General features: G+C 45.9%; 1 protein-coding gene across 6 annotated transcripts in view; it reads left to right on the top strand.

Moving 5' to 3' along the window:
* Arhgap10 (Rho GTPase activating protein 10) overlaps positions 1-17279 on the top strand; it is a 246939-nt gene that overhangs the window by 164999 nt on the left and 64661 nt on the right. For 4 of the 6 annotated variants that reach the window (XM_060393189.1, XM_060393188.1, XM_021655949.2 and 1 more), the window contains 3 exons: positions 411-469; positions 5296-5401; positions 6628-6787. In XM_060393189.1, coding sequence (XP_060249172.1) covers positions 411-469; positions 5296-5401; positions 6628-6787 — 325 coding nt within the window. Of the gene's footprint in view, positions 1-410; positions 470-5295; positions 5402-6627; positions 6788-17279 lie in introns of those variants that run through there. The other 2 variants (XR_009594838.1, XR_009594839.1) reach the window with 2 other exon arrangements.

Raw genomic sequence — 17279 nt, 5'->3', positions numbered from 1 at the left:
GTGAGGGTTTATTTTTTAATATTTTTTTATGTATTCTTCTGATAACTATTTTAAAGATGCCTTTCAAAACTCCCTTCTTACATTTGGTTATAAAAATTTTGAGTTAAATACATTAGTATGTGCAACTCCTATGTAAAGCTAGATGTCCACAAAGGTATTTTCCAAGATTAGAGGTGAAACATTGTGTGCCTAGAGCTGATAAGAATCTGTGGTTGTCTGGGTTGACAGTGCCTGGGAGCAGCACCCGTTGGTAGTCGCTGTGGTTTGCGTGTCTGATATTTAAAGGTATCTAGTAGGGCGACCTGCGTGTCCGCTCAGACGTGCACAAGCAGTTTAATACAGTGTTGTGAAGAGACTCAGATGACCTGTCTGGCTTTGTTGGGTAATTGAGCTGTGTTTTTCCCCCCCAGGAGTCTTCCAGAACCTCTCATGACCTATGAGTTACATAGAGACTTTATTGTTCCAGCTAGTAAGTATAATGTGGGTATACGAAGATTGTGAGATTTGCGGTTGGTGGTGTGTGCACATTAACGTCTCCACGTGAAACATTAACCTCGTGGCGTGGCGTCTGTGCTAAGCGGAGAAGTCACTGCAGAAACTCCCTCCTCCTCGCAGAAAGTGAGAAGATGGGCACGACTGGGTACCTGTCCTTTATTTGTCACTGGTACATACTAGACACGTCAGGCCACAGCAGAGCTCGACGCCAGGAGCCAGCTCTGTATGGATCACGTCTCATTTCACTACAGAGCAGACTGCTGCAGAACAGGCCAGTATTCAGCTTGGAGGAGGTTGGAAAGATGGCAGATTTGGAGATGTTATAGTCTGGAGATGGTGTCACTTTCAAACACATGTATATGGACATTACAGGCAGAAGGAGTAGTATGAGGTAATGCCAGAAACCCAAGCTACTTTATGGTGAATTATATAGATACAGTATAGTGAATGAAAAGGGCCAGTAGCAAATTTTTAACTGGAGGTTTGATATTTTCTGACTCGGACCCACTGTAATATTCGTTTGTGCCAACACCGTGTGTCTGTAGTGTGGTGAGAGTGTGCTGGTACAGACAGACTGGGTGTGTCTTCTCTCATGTAGTCCTGTGTTTATCTGTGGTATGTGATCGTCACCATTCTGAGGATACTCAGGGTAGGGACTTTAGAGGTAAGGAATGTGACATTGAGGCGCACTAAGCCGCTGCCAGGTTACAGAGACCCTACGTAAAATTAACACTCACCTCTACTGTCTACATTCCACAGTATTGGTTTTTATAGGCGCACTGACAGTGGCTGACATTGTACACCCCCCCGCGCCTGGTTATATTTTAAAGTTTAATCTGTGGAACAATTTACAGCAATCCGATTGGATCCTGTGCCACTGCTGCTTGAGTGGCTTTAAATGTTACCTTCTTGTGAGGTCTGGGCTCCAGAGATTCCTAATCTGTTGCAGAAAGAATCTCGGTGTTGGCTGCATTACACAACACACAAAGCTTTTCGGAAAGGCCAGAATACAGTTGTAATTCAGAATTATTCTGAAAAACAGAACTTGTATGATCAAGGAAGTAGGGGAAGGTATTCTTGGCAAAAACACAAGCAAATGCTTAGTTATTTTGATTTCCTCCCTGTGGCATTTTTGGCAAATAAGGGAAAGAAATTAAATTTAGTTGGAGGACAATTTCAGGTTGTTCGTCTTAGAGCCTGGAAAAAGCCAAAGAGCGCCAGCTTGCATCTAACATTCTTTGCATTCTGGAGAAAGAAAGATTATGGAATGAGGTTTTAAATCACCACAAGTTAGTGTCATGAGAATTATTACCACATGTGATTAATATCAGTGTTCAGAATCCTAATGTCAAATGTCTTATGCCAGATGAGGAAGTTTTACCCATTGGGAGGTAGTAAAGCCAGGAGTGGCGGGTTTGTTGGTCTGTTTAGTTGTGTATTGCAAAGAACTGAATAGATGGAATAAGGTCTGACACGCAGTGGGGCCAGGACTCAGTGTTTTGTTTCCTGGCCTTGTGGCCTTGCTCTAATAGTTTTCATACTGATTTGAATAACAAGACTACTGTAAAGGAACACTGTAGCTCCTGTAGCTTTTGGCATGAACTTGTACCTAAGTGCAATTGCAGTTAGAAGGGACCCACAGCAATCTGATTTAATGAGGAAAAACTACATGTGTTAAATGGCTTTGTTTGCGTAGGGGTCCGATGTGTTAGGGTAAAGTTTGATTTCTCATTTCCCTTTCTCATGAGTATCTTTCTTTGTACTCGGTGCCTCTTGGGAAAGGGCATGGGAGTAGATCCTCAGGTCTTTTGTATATTGTAAGTAGTGAATTCAGTTACAGAATTCAGATGGCCAAAGTGAGTCTCCTTTTGAATAGTGGGGAACTGGGATTGTGGTTAGGCTCCCATTTTCCATGGGAAACAGCACAGCTTACCTTGCTTGCTCTATGTCTGTGAGCTCAGCTGATGGCTAAAATGATCCCACATGGCCAGCCTTTGTCACTGCTCCTCATGCTGGCACAGGAACTAATTCTTTTCCATTGTGTGGTGGTTTCCATCTGTTTTGTGATGTTTTCAGTGTGTCTTCTCTCCTTCACTGAGTGGTCTGAAGGCTTCTCCTGGCCTCCTTCATTTTCTTCTGTTTATTTGCTATCATTTTCTGTCAAGGACGTGAGTTTCTCAAGTTTATAACACAAAGATAAGAATTTGGTTTTGTGTCCTCACTACAAAGTGTGTATCTTTGTTTCTTACTGTAAAAGGGAAACTAAATATCGAGAACATAGGAGAAGCATCTTTCAGTTTCAGAAGGCTTGAAAACCTTGAACTTCGCTAACTAGGCTTCCTAAGAGACCTGAAAGCACCTGTCCATGAGAAACTGCTCTACAGGCCACAGATGTCTTGATGGCTTGTGCAAAGCTGTTAGCAGCGGTCTGGAAGCCTCCTCTGTGCAGCCTTTGAGAATGATAGTGTCCACACTCCGTGGACCCCGAGTCTTCGACTTGTCAGTGGTGAGCCTGAACCCATCCTCCTGTGTTGGACTCACATTGGACTGAGCCTGAGATAGACAGCTTAATCCTGGTGCTGGGTGCTTGGAGCCGTCTCCCAGCTGTTGCTCCAACTAGAATACTTGTATTTCTGTAGTCAAGTTACCTGTGCAAGGCTGAGTAACCACGGCCGTTTCTGATGAGAAACGACTAACTTAGGATCCAGCGGGTGGCCTTTGCATATGCAGAGGGTTCTGTTTTCTTCTCTGGGGTGTTGGGGGAGGGTAGGGCATTGCAGGGCTTGACTGTGCAGTGGCCCCTGTTTCCCTTAGCTGGCTATATTCATTCTACAGTAGGTGAGGACCACAGGAGGACCGCAGTGCTGGTTACATGTGACTAGGCTGGTGTGTCCCCTAGGAACGGCTTGGAAGGTTACTGCTTCTTCACATTACAATATAGTTGATACGTGTCATTTACGTATTAGAATAACAATGCTGTCGGTCTGTGTGTGTCTGCTAAACTAACAGGCTTGCTCACACTCCAGCCTCTGCTGGTATTATATCATAAGCTAACAGACACTGAAGTACAGTGGATGCTGATGTGTACTTTCCCAGTTATGTTTTATTTATTTAAGTCTCTGGCACACTACAGGACTTTAGTGTTTGATTAATTAAGTGCTCTAGATAAAAATGACATATTTTTTCTTTGTCAGCTAATGTCAGTGAAAATACCACAGAATACATATAGCATAAGTAATGGAAAATAAGGTAATTTAGCAAAACTTTTGGAGGTGGGGAGGACTATTTTACCTCATGGAAGTGACAATTAATAGGAAGATTTGATGTCAAAACAATATGAGTTGAAGAGCTAAAAAACCAGAAAAAAAATGTGTGTGTATAAGAGAGATAGAGAGATGGGGAAAGAGGAAGGGAGGGAGAGAGGGAGTTTGTTGGTTTACTGAATTGTAGTAGGCTCTTGGAGGAGGGGCTGAGGCATGAAGTGGGAAGAGCTACTCTCTTTTAAGTAGCTTTCAAATGTTGTTCATGGTTAGAAATGAGTTCCATCACCAGAGCGTAGGAAACTTACTTCTGTAGTTTATACTTCTGAGTAAGTGCTGAGTCCTGAAATAACAAAGTAGGTTTTTATTGTAGGAGGCTGCTGCTACTGTGAGGGTGCGCTCCTGAGCCAGCAGTCCTCATCACAATGCCTTTAGGGTTCTAAACTTTTGATGATAAAATTGCTCTCTTTGACAACTAGTCTTCATTTCTGTGGAGCCTATGACTACTTCCGAGTTTCTGCTTTTGTTATTTAAAAATCAAAGCAATGACTTGGAATTATGATCTTCTCCATTGTTAAGCAGTTACCTTAACTGACATCTGTAGACTTTGATATAAAGCCTCTGTGTTAAACATTTCTTTTGCTTCTGGTATTTTGATATCTGATGTTTGAGGCCTCCGGCATACTGCAGGGCTAACTAGTTCTGGTCCTTTTTTCATATACTGACAATCAAGTATGTGTTCTCATTTGCTGACGTTTTCATTGTTGGCCAAGCTTGTAATCTCCTAGGGACAGTTCACTTGCCTTAGAATCCTCACAAGTCAGAGGACCAGTGCTGGCTCTTCTTGCCCTGCCTCACTGGATCCTTTTAGGAGGATCCATTGTAGGGATCCCCTCTCCCTGCACTTCCTTCCCCCTTTGCCCTGACTCACCCTAGCACTTCCTCAGAGGGTCCTACATGGCTTGTGTGCCTTCTGTTGGTAAGGCGCAGTAAATACAGTTTCTTCTTTTGGTGTGCTCTTACTCTCATTGTGATCATAGGTCACCAAAATAAGCCATGAATTGCTCCCTTCTGAGGTACCTAAATGAGGTGACTTGGGCATATATTTTGGGGGAGATTCACTTGAGCCTGTAGCTAAGAGAAGTTTGCTGCTGCGACTGGACGTGTGTTCCTTGGTGGTTGCTAAAGACTGGACAGGGTCCAGTGAGCTGTGAGTTGACTGCAAGGGGTGTTGGTCGGGGGAGTGGCTGTTGGAGCTGTGTGTGCTGCTAACGCCAGCCAGGGAGAGGCAAGCAAGGGGAAGGGCGTGGTTTAGGCACGCGTGAAGCACACGTGGGGATGTCCGGAAAGGTGGTGAGCACTCTCTGACCTTGTAATGGTGAGACAGATACTTTAGTTTTCTTCCGAAGTTACCAGACCAGTTAACCTCAGTCTTTTCTGGTCCTAAACAGACAAACTGTTAAAATTATCATTTGGGGGTAATATGTTTGATTCTGAGTACTCCATTAACTATTTTTTTTTCTTTTCCTTTTTAAAAAAGAAAGTGGTAGCCCGGAATCCCGTGTTAATGCCATCCATTTCTTGGTACACAAACTGCCAGAGAAGAATAAGGAGATGTTGGATATCTTGGTGAAACACCTGACGAAGTGAGTGCTCTTTCCCTCCCATCTTACCCAGTGTTGCGGTGCCCTGCGCTGTTCTTGGAGCTGGGCTGTGTTTATCCGATGCCAGGGGCTGCACTGAAGACCAGGCTGGACTTTTGATTCATGGTGTGCTTTGGATAGGAGAGGTGAAATAGAATGCCTCTTGAAGCTGTGTCATTTTTTGCTTACTACCACTGCCAGCAAAGCAGTGAAGGGGAGGGTATGTTGCTACGTACACGGGCTGTGGAAATAGGATTATAAATCTGTTAGCAGATTGAGCTTGGTTCCATGCACACCTAATGCTGAGTTTGAAGATACCCTTTACATTTGTTCAGTCCAGTAATGGGTCCATTCACGTTTCCCATCTGTGAAAAACAAAATGGAGAGCTGGGCACGGTGGAGCGAATCTAATTGTTATGAAGTGAATTGGAATCTAGACATCAGTGTTAGCAAGGGAATGGTGGTCTGAGGAAAGAGGAGTGTCCTAGGCCGCTTTTGTCTATGTGCAACTAAAACATGATGTCTATTTTACGGAGGAAGACATGCTTGCTGAAATGACAAGCAGTATGACTTATTCTCGTGAAATGAAATAGGATTAATTTAGGAAATTCTATTTTAATTTCCGTTTGTTGGCTCAAGACAGCTACACAATTCTTTATATCTACACAAATCCACTTGTCTGTTTAATACTGAGCAAATATATATGTGATCAATGGGCTGCTGAAAGAATGGCTGCTTGGAAGTGAGCTAGCTAGCGTGAGGGCTGTCCTCATGGGAACACTTTCACAGAATTTTCCTTGACTTTTGCAAGGTCTGTGCTTGTGTCAGCTTTCCATCCACGTCACACAGTCTGAGAAAGCATGGAAAGCGCTGGCTCACTGTCTTGGGGACTCCAGTCTTAGGTCAGCTGCTCTATTGTCCTGGGCGTGAAGTGAATCAGAATAACATGGTGGAAGGAGCCTGGAAGGGGCTGAGGAGACTGGTTACTTTAACTGAGGCAAAAGGGAGGAATGGAGGGGAGGGGAAGACGGGGAGGGAGGAGGAGACAAACCAAAGCAGCCTGTGTGTGCTGGCTGCTGTTTTGTTCAGTGCTCGCACACAGGCAGACACTGAGGACAGTTTGAATCTTCTGCCTTTTTGTACGTTAAGGAAATAGAGAGGTTACAGAATGTCAAATGCCCTGTAGTTGTCGCTACTCAGCTAAGTTTTTTCCTTCTTCATCAATGTAGCGTGTCCAATCACTCGAAGCAGAATCTGATGACTGTGGCAAACTTAGGAGTGGTCTTTGGACCAACTCTGATGAGACCGCAGGAAGAAACCGTTGCCGCCATCATGGATTTGAAGTTTCAGAATATCGTCGTAGAAATCTTAATCGAAAACCATGAGAAGGTACCACTGTCATTTCTTCTGCAGTAATAGTTATGTTTGGCTTGTTAACATGTACACGGCTTTGTTATTACTCTGTCTTTCTGTCTCGTTGTTGCTGTGAATTTATTCCTAGGAAGGTGACATTCAGCTCAGTGTTCTGATGGCGTTCCCTGAATCTGATCCTGAATCGGCCTCCTCCTGCCTCATGGCTTTATTGAGGAAACATTGTGTCCAGATGTAAAGGAAGACAGTGCAAATGCGATCAGGACTATTTAGTTAATTAATTAATAGTAGTCAGCTAATTTAACATTTTAATTTGTGCCTTTAGTTTCCCCAGTTTCATGTGTTAGTTGATCCCCTTCTGCCACTGGCCAAGTGCGGGCTTTTTAACTTAGGGAAAGTAAATGAATGGAGATAATGTGGAGCCAGAGAACTGCTGGTCACCTTTCTGCTGCAATGACGAAATGCCTTGGGTAGTCAGCTTGTAAGGAAGAGGGGCTTAGGTTGGCCACGTTTCAGAGCTTTCTAGGAAGCGTGGTCACAGGGAAGCATCGCAAGTCATGGTCATGCTTTGTGGGGGAAGAGACCAGCTTCCTGTTAGAGCCGTGGACAGACAGACAGGCAAGGAAGAGAGACTTCCTTCTCTCTCCAGATTTCTGTCACGAGAAGCGCACGGGAATTTCACTCTCATGAGCTGGGCAGGAGCTTTGCTCACCTACAAGAATGCATCTCTTTTGTTTGCCTCTGGTTAGCGCTGGAGAGCTTCAGTCTGGAGCATGGGAGAAGATTCGCTTCAGATTTTAGATGATTTTGTACCTAAGTTCAGACCTAAGTGTGACTTTGTCTGGTGTGTCGTCTGCCCCATAGCAGTGTGTGTTGGGGTGCAGCTGACTTTTGTGGGGGTCACTCTGCAGAATGTGTTTGTGTGCTGTGTATGAGGGAGTGGTTTTAGTGCCCAGCCCTGCTTTGCTCCCGCCCCCCCTCCTCAGAACTAAGTTTTTCCCCCGTTAACAAGTTAAGAAAAGCAAAGACAGGTGCTTAGGATTGAGCAAGGCACAATTTACTCTTAACAAGACATACACAGTTTTAACAAAAAAGCACTGTTTTGGGGCCGAAGCTAGACTTCTGCTAGTTAAAAGCCCTTCTTGACCTAAGAGTTTCAGATTGCTGACTGCACTGCCACATCTGTGGACCCTGGGCGAAGAGGTCCTGGTTTAAGCCATCTTTCAGGTGTTGTTCAGTGCTCTGTAACCCAGGCAAGCTGTGACTTTTAAAAGTGTCCCAGAGTCTTTTAAGAACTCGTGGAGGTCCCCACTTCTTCTGTTCACGACCTTGCTAGCTCTCCCTGTGGCTGCTCCTCCACAGGGGACATGTGGGCTTTAAAGGCATGCGGTCACTCATCGGTGTGCTAAAAGGACTTTTTTGTTAAGATTGTGTTACCTGCCAAGGCTGCAGCAGGGGCTGGGATGTGGAGGCGAGGCTGAGTTCCTGGTTGGGAAGAAGGTGGCAACCATGTTGTGGGCTAACCCTCTAACTCTTACCTTAGCTCCAGGTGCTTTGTAGCTCATCTCGTTAAGGTGTTGCCTGTCTCTCCCTGTCGGGCTGCTGAGGGCAGTGATTTTATTTTTATCTACTTACCTGCTGCCCGTTAGGTATACTGGGAATGGGTACTAAATGGATGAATGCATCCTGTGTGCCCAGTGGGAGCTGGAGTGCTGGGACAGAGACGACGGACGGAGATGGAGTCCTTGCCCCGCACGAGGGCAGCTCTCGAGGCCTCGTAGTTGCTACTCGTTGGAGCAGTATTGGTGAATGTGAATGTGGATTTGTTCTGACAAGTTAAACTTGGTACCTGAGCTGCCAGCTTATTTTACTAACATGATAAAGGCAGTTTGTTTGGTACATCCAATCTTACTGTTTTGGTAGCCTCTGGTGGTGAATTTATGCCCTTATTTATGGCTCTGTCCCACTGTCACTGGGCCTCATTAGCATGCTCTGAGTCACCTGGGAAGATGGCTACTGTTCATTTTTTAGAAAAGTGCATCGTTGGAACGTGACAGTAGGTCAACTGTCATTATAGTCAATCTTAATTAGGGGGCTCAGGTGCAGTTCATTAGTGAGAACTGCGCTCGGGGCCTTGCTCTTGGGGCAGGGGCACTCAAAGTGCCCCTACCAGGAAAATGGGCATGTGATGTTTCTGCAGGAGCTCTGCACGGATGGCGCTCCATGTTGGCAGCTTTGTGGGGATTTCTGAGCAGCCCTGGCGAGGCAGGCAGAAGAGGGCAGCCGTGTGCTCAGCTCTCTGCTCTCTCAGAGCTGCAGCGGTTTAGAGTGGAGCAGAGTTTGTGGTTATTCTAAATGAAAGTGCTAAGATTTCTTTTTTAAAAATATGTTTTTAATTGAAACAGAATTACCTCACTCTGCTCCCACTCTCTCCTTTCTCCACCCTCTCCCAGCTGCCCTGCCCTCAGACCCCTCCCATGTCCTCCTTCCACAGTGTCCTGCGACCCACGGATCCAGGAGCTGTGATGGAGGTTGTGGCTAGACTCCCCGTGCTCGCTTGCTCTCGTCACTGTGTCCAGCCAAGCTTTGGCTTATCCAGGAAAGGTGGCCCAAGCACCCTGAGATTTCCTCAGAAGAGGGGCAAGCTCTGTGAGCCAGGCTGGAGGCTAATGTGGCTGAGGAGGGGTGGCAGCTTTGTTCATCTGCAGTTCCTCCCTTCCTGACTTCTTTTGATTTTCCTTGTGTGTTTCAAACTTTGTTCTTTTCTGACCAGCTAACCGGGATGCGTGTCATAGATAGGCCCTGCTTTAAGGAAGAATAATCCTGCTGACGAGGGTGCTTGTAAAGAATACATGTGATGTCTGTGTTCATATCAGCCACACACCTCCACTGGACTGGAAAGTAGTGGGGGATGAAGGTGCTTTGGGAGATGTTTGGGAACAAGAAGCAAGGGGGAGAGGGAGGCTGGGAGGGGTTAAAAGGCTTGAGAGGAAGGAAAATGTTACCACAGTGTGTGGAGGCCCAGCCCGAGGGGAGTGTACAAGAGAGAAGTTTGCACAGGGGTGGCGCGGAGGACTTGAAGGTGTTTTCTTCCTCTCCCTGCTTATTTTCCTTCCCCAGGACTGGGAAAAAATGGTGAGCATAGGAAAGTCACCAAAGCAAAAAGGAACCCGCCATGCTGTTAAAGTAGGGGAGCCCCTGCTGGGTTTTGGAGTGAGGAAAAGACCAAGTTTATCTGCCTTGGAGATCATAATTTCCCAGCCCCTTCACTGCTGCTGCTTATAATATCCATATGTACTCGCTAGGAAACTCATTCCATATGTCTTGGTTTCTTTTGCACACTAAACATTAAGATGTTGTTTTAAAAGGAGTGTTCCTGGGCCAAAAACATTATCAGGGTGGTGAGTGTGTTTTCTTTTCTCTGCAAGACAGAAAATTGTGTTTCCATTGCAAAACAGGTACTCTGAACTTCCCACGGATTTTCCCACTGCGCTTACACCGATGGCCTTACGACTTTTATGTACTTGTTATACCTTAATTCAGAGCATTGTTTCCTGAGTGCCTGGTGTGAGTTAGAGTTGTGTGATTTGAGGAAGATAAATACGAGAGGGAATCTGGCTTGGTGTGGGCAGGGAAAGTGCCACGGGAGGGTATCAGGACAGCTCAGGGCTCCAGGTAAACTTGCTTCAGAGGCTGTGCAACAGCAAGTAGAGACAAATGTAATCAATCAGGAAGGAGGGCTTAGGTGTACCAAGGGCATGGTCGAGAAGATGGGCTTGTCAGGGTGAAAAGCATCACTCAGCACAATCTGCTGTCTATTTTGTAGGGTCGCATAGGAAGGTGTGAACTTAGTCCTGGGAGAACTGAGGGAAATTTACAAGTAGGGAATGTGAGGATGTGAGATTGGCTTTTGGTTTATTAAAATAATGGTATTTGCATCTAATGGGGTTGGAGCTCTTTGTGCTTACACACAGTTAAAAAACATGATAAAAATACAAAGCTGAGCATTGTTGTGCATTCCTATAGGACAGAAGGCTGAGGCAGATGGACATCAAGCTCTCGGCCCGCCTTCCCAGAGAGTTTGACAGCTGCTTTAGTGATAGAACACTTACTTACCTAGCACACATGAGGCCCTGGCTTCAGTTCTCCTCTACTGTATACGCCCCCCACCCCTCGGCGCACACATGCACCAAGAAGTAAACCAGCAAACACCCAAACTGTGATGTGTTCAGGAACACACGGTCACACGCCTGACACCTGATTTCATCCGTGTATGTGACACTGTCTACACAGGTACAGACTCTGAATGTCTCCTGCCCTGTGAGAGATGAGCTTGTTCATGGGGACACAGCCAGATGGGGGTGCTTGGGATCGCACTGAGAGTGTTTGATGCTGAATGCTTTGTTTTTCATTGCTAGAATAAGAGCACTGTCCTTGAGAAAATGTCAAGCTTTTAGTATTAGTGACAAAAGAGAAGTCATAAGGGATCCATGTTTGTGTCAAGGCCACGTAAGACTGTGGTCAAGCACGCCAGTGGCTGCCTGTGAGAGGAGACACTGAGAAATGGCAGGTGGCATGGAGTCACCAGAGTGAACTTCCTGTTGGGAGCAAGGGTCTTAGTCAGTGCTTGATGGATGGCCAACAGTGTGCATCCGTGGAGGCAGTACCGACGCGGCACCACAGGACTGCCGGGGAGAAGCCAGGGCGCTGGTGGGAGGGAAGGACCCCAAAGGGTCTGCAGTGCCTGAGGCTGGGCATCTAGTTGGTATTTCTCATGGTCTGAATGCCAGTCGGCTCCTGTGTGGGGGTGAGGCACTCTTTAAAGAAACAGTTGGGCAGCCGGGCGATGGTGGCTCACGCCTTCAATCCCAGCACTTGGGAGGCAGAGCAGATGGATCTCTGAGTTCAAGGCCAGCCTGGTCTACAGAGCGAGTTCTAGGACAGCCAGGGCTACACAGAAAAACCCTGTCTTGAAAAACTACTACTACTACTACTAATAATAATGGAGACAGTGGGGCTGGTAATAAGCCTTCTCAGGCATTGTGTCTGCTCACATTGAGCTCACCATTATATTTCATACATTTTAATGTATGGAGGTTTACAATGCGGCTATCCATTCAAAGACCCTTGAAGAGCCTAGAGAGACTTTGAGAACATCAAAGAAAACGTTAGTGTTAGGCTGGCTTTCTTTGACTTTTCCATTTCATGTTAATGCTGTAGAGAATGGCGCCATGTGAAGTAAGGCATGAGGCTATTCCCCACCCTATCAGCCTATGGGTGATTAGGACTGCAATCCAGGTTCTAGTTAGCGAGTTGAGTGTCTCAATTGACTTTCCAGTGTGATGGAGTGGTTTGGGTTGACCTCTGAGCCTCCTGTGGTATTTCAGTTTGCCCAAGTATGTCATTGAGTCTTGTAGGGGCAGGAGGTCTTGGCGTTTGTCCTAGGACTGGCCTGTATGCTTTGTGGTTTGTCTAGAACCCAGGGTGCCCAGGGACAATTAAACCCTTGTTCACATACAACTCGCTGTTGATGAGGATGCTCTTGGTGGCTTGTGAGACAGTTGGCGAAGGCCAGAGAACAGGGAAAGAGGTGTCCAAGCAGCCATGTTCATCTCATTTGAGACGCCAACTGTCTAAGCGTGCTAGCATTTGGAATGACAAGCTTGTGCTGCCTGGTTTTATCTTAGGTCTGTGTGACCCAAACCTAGACATGCCTGGGAGGAGGGACTCACCTTGAGGAATTGTTTCCATCAGGCTGGCCAGTGTCATGCCCGTGAGGCATTTTCCTAATTACTAACTGATGCTGAAGGGCTAACTCGGGTGTTCTCGGCCATCCTTAGGCAGGCCGGCAGGGGCCGGATAAGAGGGTTCCTGAGCAAGCTGGTTCCTCTGTGGTTTCTGAGTCCAAGCTTCTGCCCTGTAGCCTTCCTTGGCCTCCCCAATGATGGGGTGAAACCTGTGGGCAAATAAATGCTTTGCTTCCTAAGAGTTCTTTCCTCAGTGTTTGATCACAGCAACAGAAAGCAAACGAGGACTGGGCTGTATTAGCTTTTTCTTGGTTTGAGGTAGAGATCATTTGTACTGATCATGCCCAGTGTGGAATGTGAGTGTCTGTCCTTTCTAGAAGTTTTTATCCTATGCTCTGATATTTTTTTTCCTGGTTGGAAATCCATATCACAAAGTCTCCCATCAGCTGACACCCTGCCCTCATCATAAAGAACAGAAGAGGACAAACGGGGTTTCATTGAAATAGGTCACCTTCTGTATCACAGGTGCTGCCGTGTCCTGGGGTCAGCTAACCACTGATGGAAGACACCGGGGAGGTGGGTGACGTGTGTACTGCCCGTCGTCATCATGACCTAAACAGGATTCTGTAATAACTTTTTAAGTAGCATTTGCATTGTATCAGGAAGGTGGGTGATGTAGCTGTGACTCAGGGAGGTGGTGTTCATATCAGATATAAACATGTTGGCGTTTTATTGAGAGAGCTCAAGCATTCTCACATCTTAGTATCCATGGAGCCCCACATACCACAGCTGACTGTGTTTCCCGGCAGTCACTGAACATCGTCACCAGAATATTAAAACTGTGGACACGTATGTAATACTTTTCGGATACTCCCATTTCATGAACGTGTGTCTCTGGTGTTGACTGCTCCATGCTTGGGGCTTACATTCAGACATGCCTTTTTAAAAGGCTTTCAAAGTACAGGAAATCTTTTCTCTTGCTTGTAAGGTGAGAAGGAAAACATATTACCCATTCTGTTCTGGGCAGCCAGGAGCCAGGGCATGGAAAGAGCCTCCTAGGGTGCCCTTTCCCAGGGGACCAAGGTAGTTTGAGAGGAGAAGATCTGGGAGGAAGGAGCCATTCTGAAGTAGGTGGGGCCCAGTGTAGAGAAGGCACCGGCTTGGTGCTTCCCTCCAGAAAATGGGAGGGCTGCAGTAAAGGAGGGCAAGTTCTCCGCTGTCTTAGAGAATGTTCTTTGCACCAGGGGGACCAGCTTGCCAGGGGTGTACTTTCAACAGAGCAAAGGAAGAAGGTCAGGTGTTGGAGATGAGACTGAAGCAGGGTTGAAGTAAAGCTTGCTGACCTTTGACCTCTGAGGCCTTGCCTACCTTGAAATTCTCTGCAGAAGCCTGGAATTGTGGAGCTCCAAAGACCTGTCCTCAGAGCCATTTCCCGTAGAGACTGAAAAGCGATGGTGTGGAACGTGATCCCTCTCTCATCTCACTTGTGGGTTGTTTGTACTCCCAGCGCCCGGAGTGCTTGGAAAGGGAAAGAAGAGTGAGGGTGTGGAGTGTGGGTACGGGCAGCTGGAGGGGTATTGCCAGAGGCCTTTATTGTAGGGAAGGTTATTGTGGGGGTGGATTTCCTCCCCTGGGCCTGTGCTTCGTGTTCTCTGTAAAACAAAGCTGGAGAGTCTTCTCAGAACCACTGGAGCCAGGATCGGGAGTAATTTCAGAGCCCACAGGGGAAATGCCAGGGCTAGCTCAGCTCCTTTATGGAGTTTCATTGAAATAGTGTATAGAAAGTTTGTCATCAGGGATGCTAAAAGGGAGTTCCTCGTGTAGGACTCTGCTTTTCCAAACTGTGGCGCTCTCGCTCTCCATGTAACCCCGCTGCCTCACTGCCAGCGTGCTCATCTGTCCAACAGTGCTGCCGTGTCCTGGGGTCAGCTAACCACTGATGGAAGACACCGGGGAGGTGGGTGACGTGTGTACTGCCCGTCGTCATCATGACTACCTTTGAGTAACCAGAACAGGGTTAGCTGTCCTGTACCTTACCACTGTTCACTCATGGAAAACAAGGCACAGTCAGGCTTGATTAGAAAGTAGAAAGTGGCTGAGCTGACATCTAAAACCATTTCTGTCCTTTAAAGCCTGTTCTGTAACTCTGATAAATGCCTGGACAGTTACATTTTAAAAAATGTAGAAATTTGTATTTTGCGAAAACCAAGAGATTAGGTGGTTTCATAGAGAACAAGGTGGGTCATAGAGAACAAGGAACTCCTCCCTGTCCGCCCTTTCTCTCTTCTTTCTCTTTCCCTTAACTGTCTCAGTGTGGTGGACACTCCATACCCTCTCCACTCCGCGTCTGGCTGGCCTTGGTTCCCATCACCTGCCTCCTTCCTTATCACCCGATGGCTGACGTAATGATAGCTTACCTGCAGTTTCCTCAGTGCACCCCTCTGTTAGGTATGTGACATCACCTCAGTTACTGTCCTGCTCAGTAACTCCGACAGATGCTCAGATGTTCAATTGTAGGTCACGAGTGGGGATGGAATTAAGAACTTGCTGAAGGTCATGTACTTATGGAATTGCTAGGATTCAAACCCAGGACAGTGTAGTTTCCCAGGTGACTCTGGCCTTCTGTTTTCTTCTTCTTCTTCTTTTTTTTTTAAACTTAATTGCTTAGTGGGTTGGATTAGCCTAAATTGATCTTAAAAAACAGATTTAAAATAGTTGTGGATCACATTAAATCACCTACATGATGCCTGATAATGTTTCCAGAAATCTGAAGTTACACCATACATTCTAAGTAGAATAAGAAAAACATGAAATAGTGCAGCAGTAAAATATAATAAGATGAATTTTTAAGTTTGTAAAACTATAAGCAAGTCTTGAAAATAAGTTACACACTTTTCATGAACATTTTATAATAATAAATAAAATAATAAAAGGGCACTAATGTACAGATTAAACAATTCTTACCAAGAATGCTTAGGATCAGGAGTGTTTCAGGTTTCAGATTTTATAATTTTGTGGATATTGAGATACTTACATAGGCTTTACTAGTTCTGAACTCTAATCTAATCTAATCTAATCTAAAAGTACAGATACAGAACTGCGGCAAAATTTACGGGTTCTGTGTGTCACAGTAATGTGTGGCAGGGCATTTCAGATGGCACGTTCTCTCTGGGGGCGCTCACACAGTCTGTGTACCATTGAAATCTACAAACAGAGCCTTCGTTTACCCCGGCCGTTCCCTGTCACCCCTCCGTGTGCAAAGCTGAGAGAAAACTTTGAACTCATAACTACTTCTTTTTCCTTTTTTAAACCTCTGTGTCCTCCTACTTTTGTAGTGTCTTACAGTGGTTCGGTACTTACATTTTACTGCCTCTTAAGACCCACCCACTGTGGACATGAGCTTCTCCATCAGTGTTTGCAAGTTTTGGTCCCCTCTTTTCTAGGTCTGCTAGTCACCACTGGGCTAGACACAGTGCTGTCAGTCAGTGGAATCTAGGCTGAGGCATGGTCTTTCTCCTCCAAGAAGCTTGGAGTCCGGCTATAGAGAAACTGGGCTTGTTAGTGTGGGTCGCTCTTGGGCGCCCTGACTGAGGGGTTCTCCGTGGTAGATCTCAGGTATAATGGGAAGACAGGGAGCTCAGGGTCGGAGCTCCTCTGAGTGGGCTGAAAGTGGAAGGCTGTATCCTTGACAGCTGATGACCCCCAGGTACTCATCATGGTATTCTTGAGTTCCTGCTGATTCCTTTGACTCAAATCATGTGTCTACTTCCTTTGATTTGCTAAGGTTTTATTACAGTCAGATCATCCTTCAGACTGGGTGAGTGTGAGACACCTACAGTTTTGTTCATTCTCTTGAACAGGTTCTTCAACAGTTTTGATTTAGCTCAATTGTAACTATAACAAAATATTACTATTTGTGTAGCTTTATGTATGTCCTGTGTGACATAAAGGGTCTGATCACATGGCTTTAGGTGAAACCTGGTCCTTGAAAGCATTCCAAACCTGAACCTCTTCCAAACCTGACCCTGAGTCCCACAATTTTATGCCTAGAACATAGAAACACTCTTTCAGGTCTGGTCTTTTTTGGGTTTCCAGCCTACTAGTCTTTAACAACCAAACGTTTCCAGCCCTCCCTTTCAGTTCTTATCTTTTCAGCCCAAGGTTTAAAGCAGAAGATTAAAATATTGACATCATCTCTCCTCCCATCCCCCTCTTTTCTCCTAGTACTCCACTGCTTACACAGTCCATGCATAAAGGTCTCTTACTGGGTGATGGTTTTCCAGGGTCTCCGTCTCTCTTCTGAGTTCTCTCTCCTGTGTTACACTGACTAGTTGACCTCTTGGTCTGGCATTCATCTGGCCAGTGAGCACTGAAAGCCCATTCCGACATCTGATGTCTTTCCCCCATGTCCTGAAGCTTCACTATATCCATAGTCACTCTGAAAATGTAACGAAAGTTGTGGGTTCTAGCTTCAGAAAGTTATATGGTACATTCAGGGATTGCGTATGTTATTTCTCAGGGAATCTCAGGAGAGAGCACCCTAGGCCTGAGAGGAAACCGGTAACCTAAAAATCCATGAGTGGCTGCTGCATTCAGGGAAATTTCTCTGAACTCTGCAATTTTAGTCTTTTGCTCTTACATATCATGGCTCTTCAGGAGTCTGATGGGAGAGTATTGGGATGCTACTCGTCTGACTCCTGTCTTCCTCATCAGGAACACCAGCCACGGGGAAATCTCTCATTGCAGTCATAAGTCTTCAGTTT

The sequence above is a fragment of the Meriones unguiculatus genome, chromosome 10 (assembly GCF_030254825.1).
Source record: "Meriones unguiculatus strain TT.TT164.6M chromosome 10, Bangor_MerUng_6.1, whole genome shotgun sequence".
NCBI classification, from domain to species: Eukaryota; Metazoa; Chordata; class Mammalia; order Rodentia; family Muridae; genus Meriones; species Meriones unguiculatus.
This window is presented reverse-complemented; position numbering and strand designations above follow the sequence as displayed.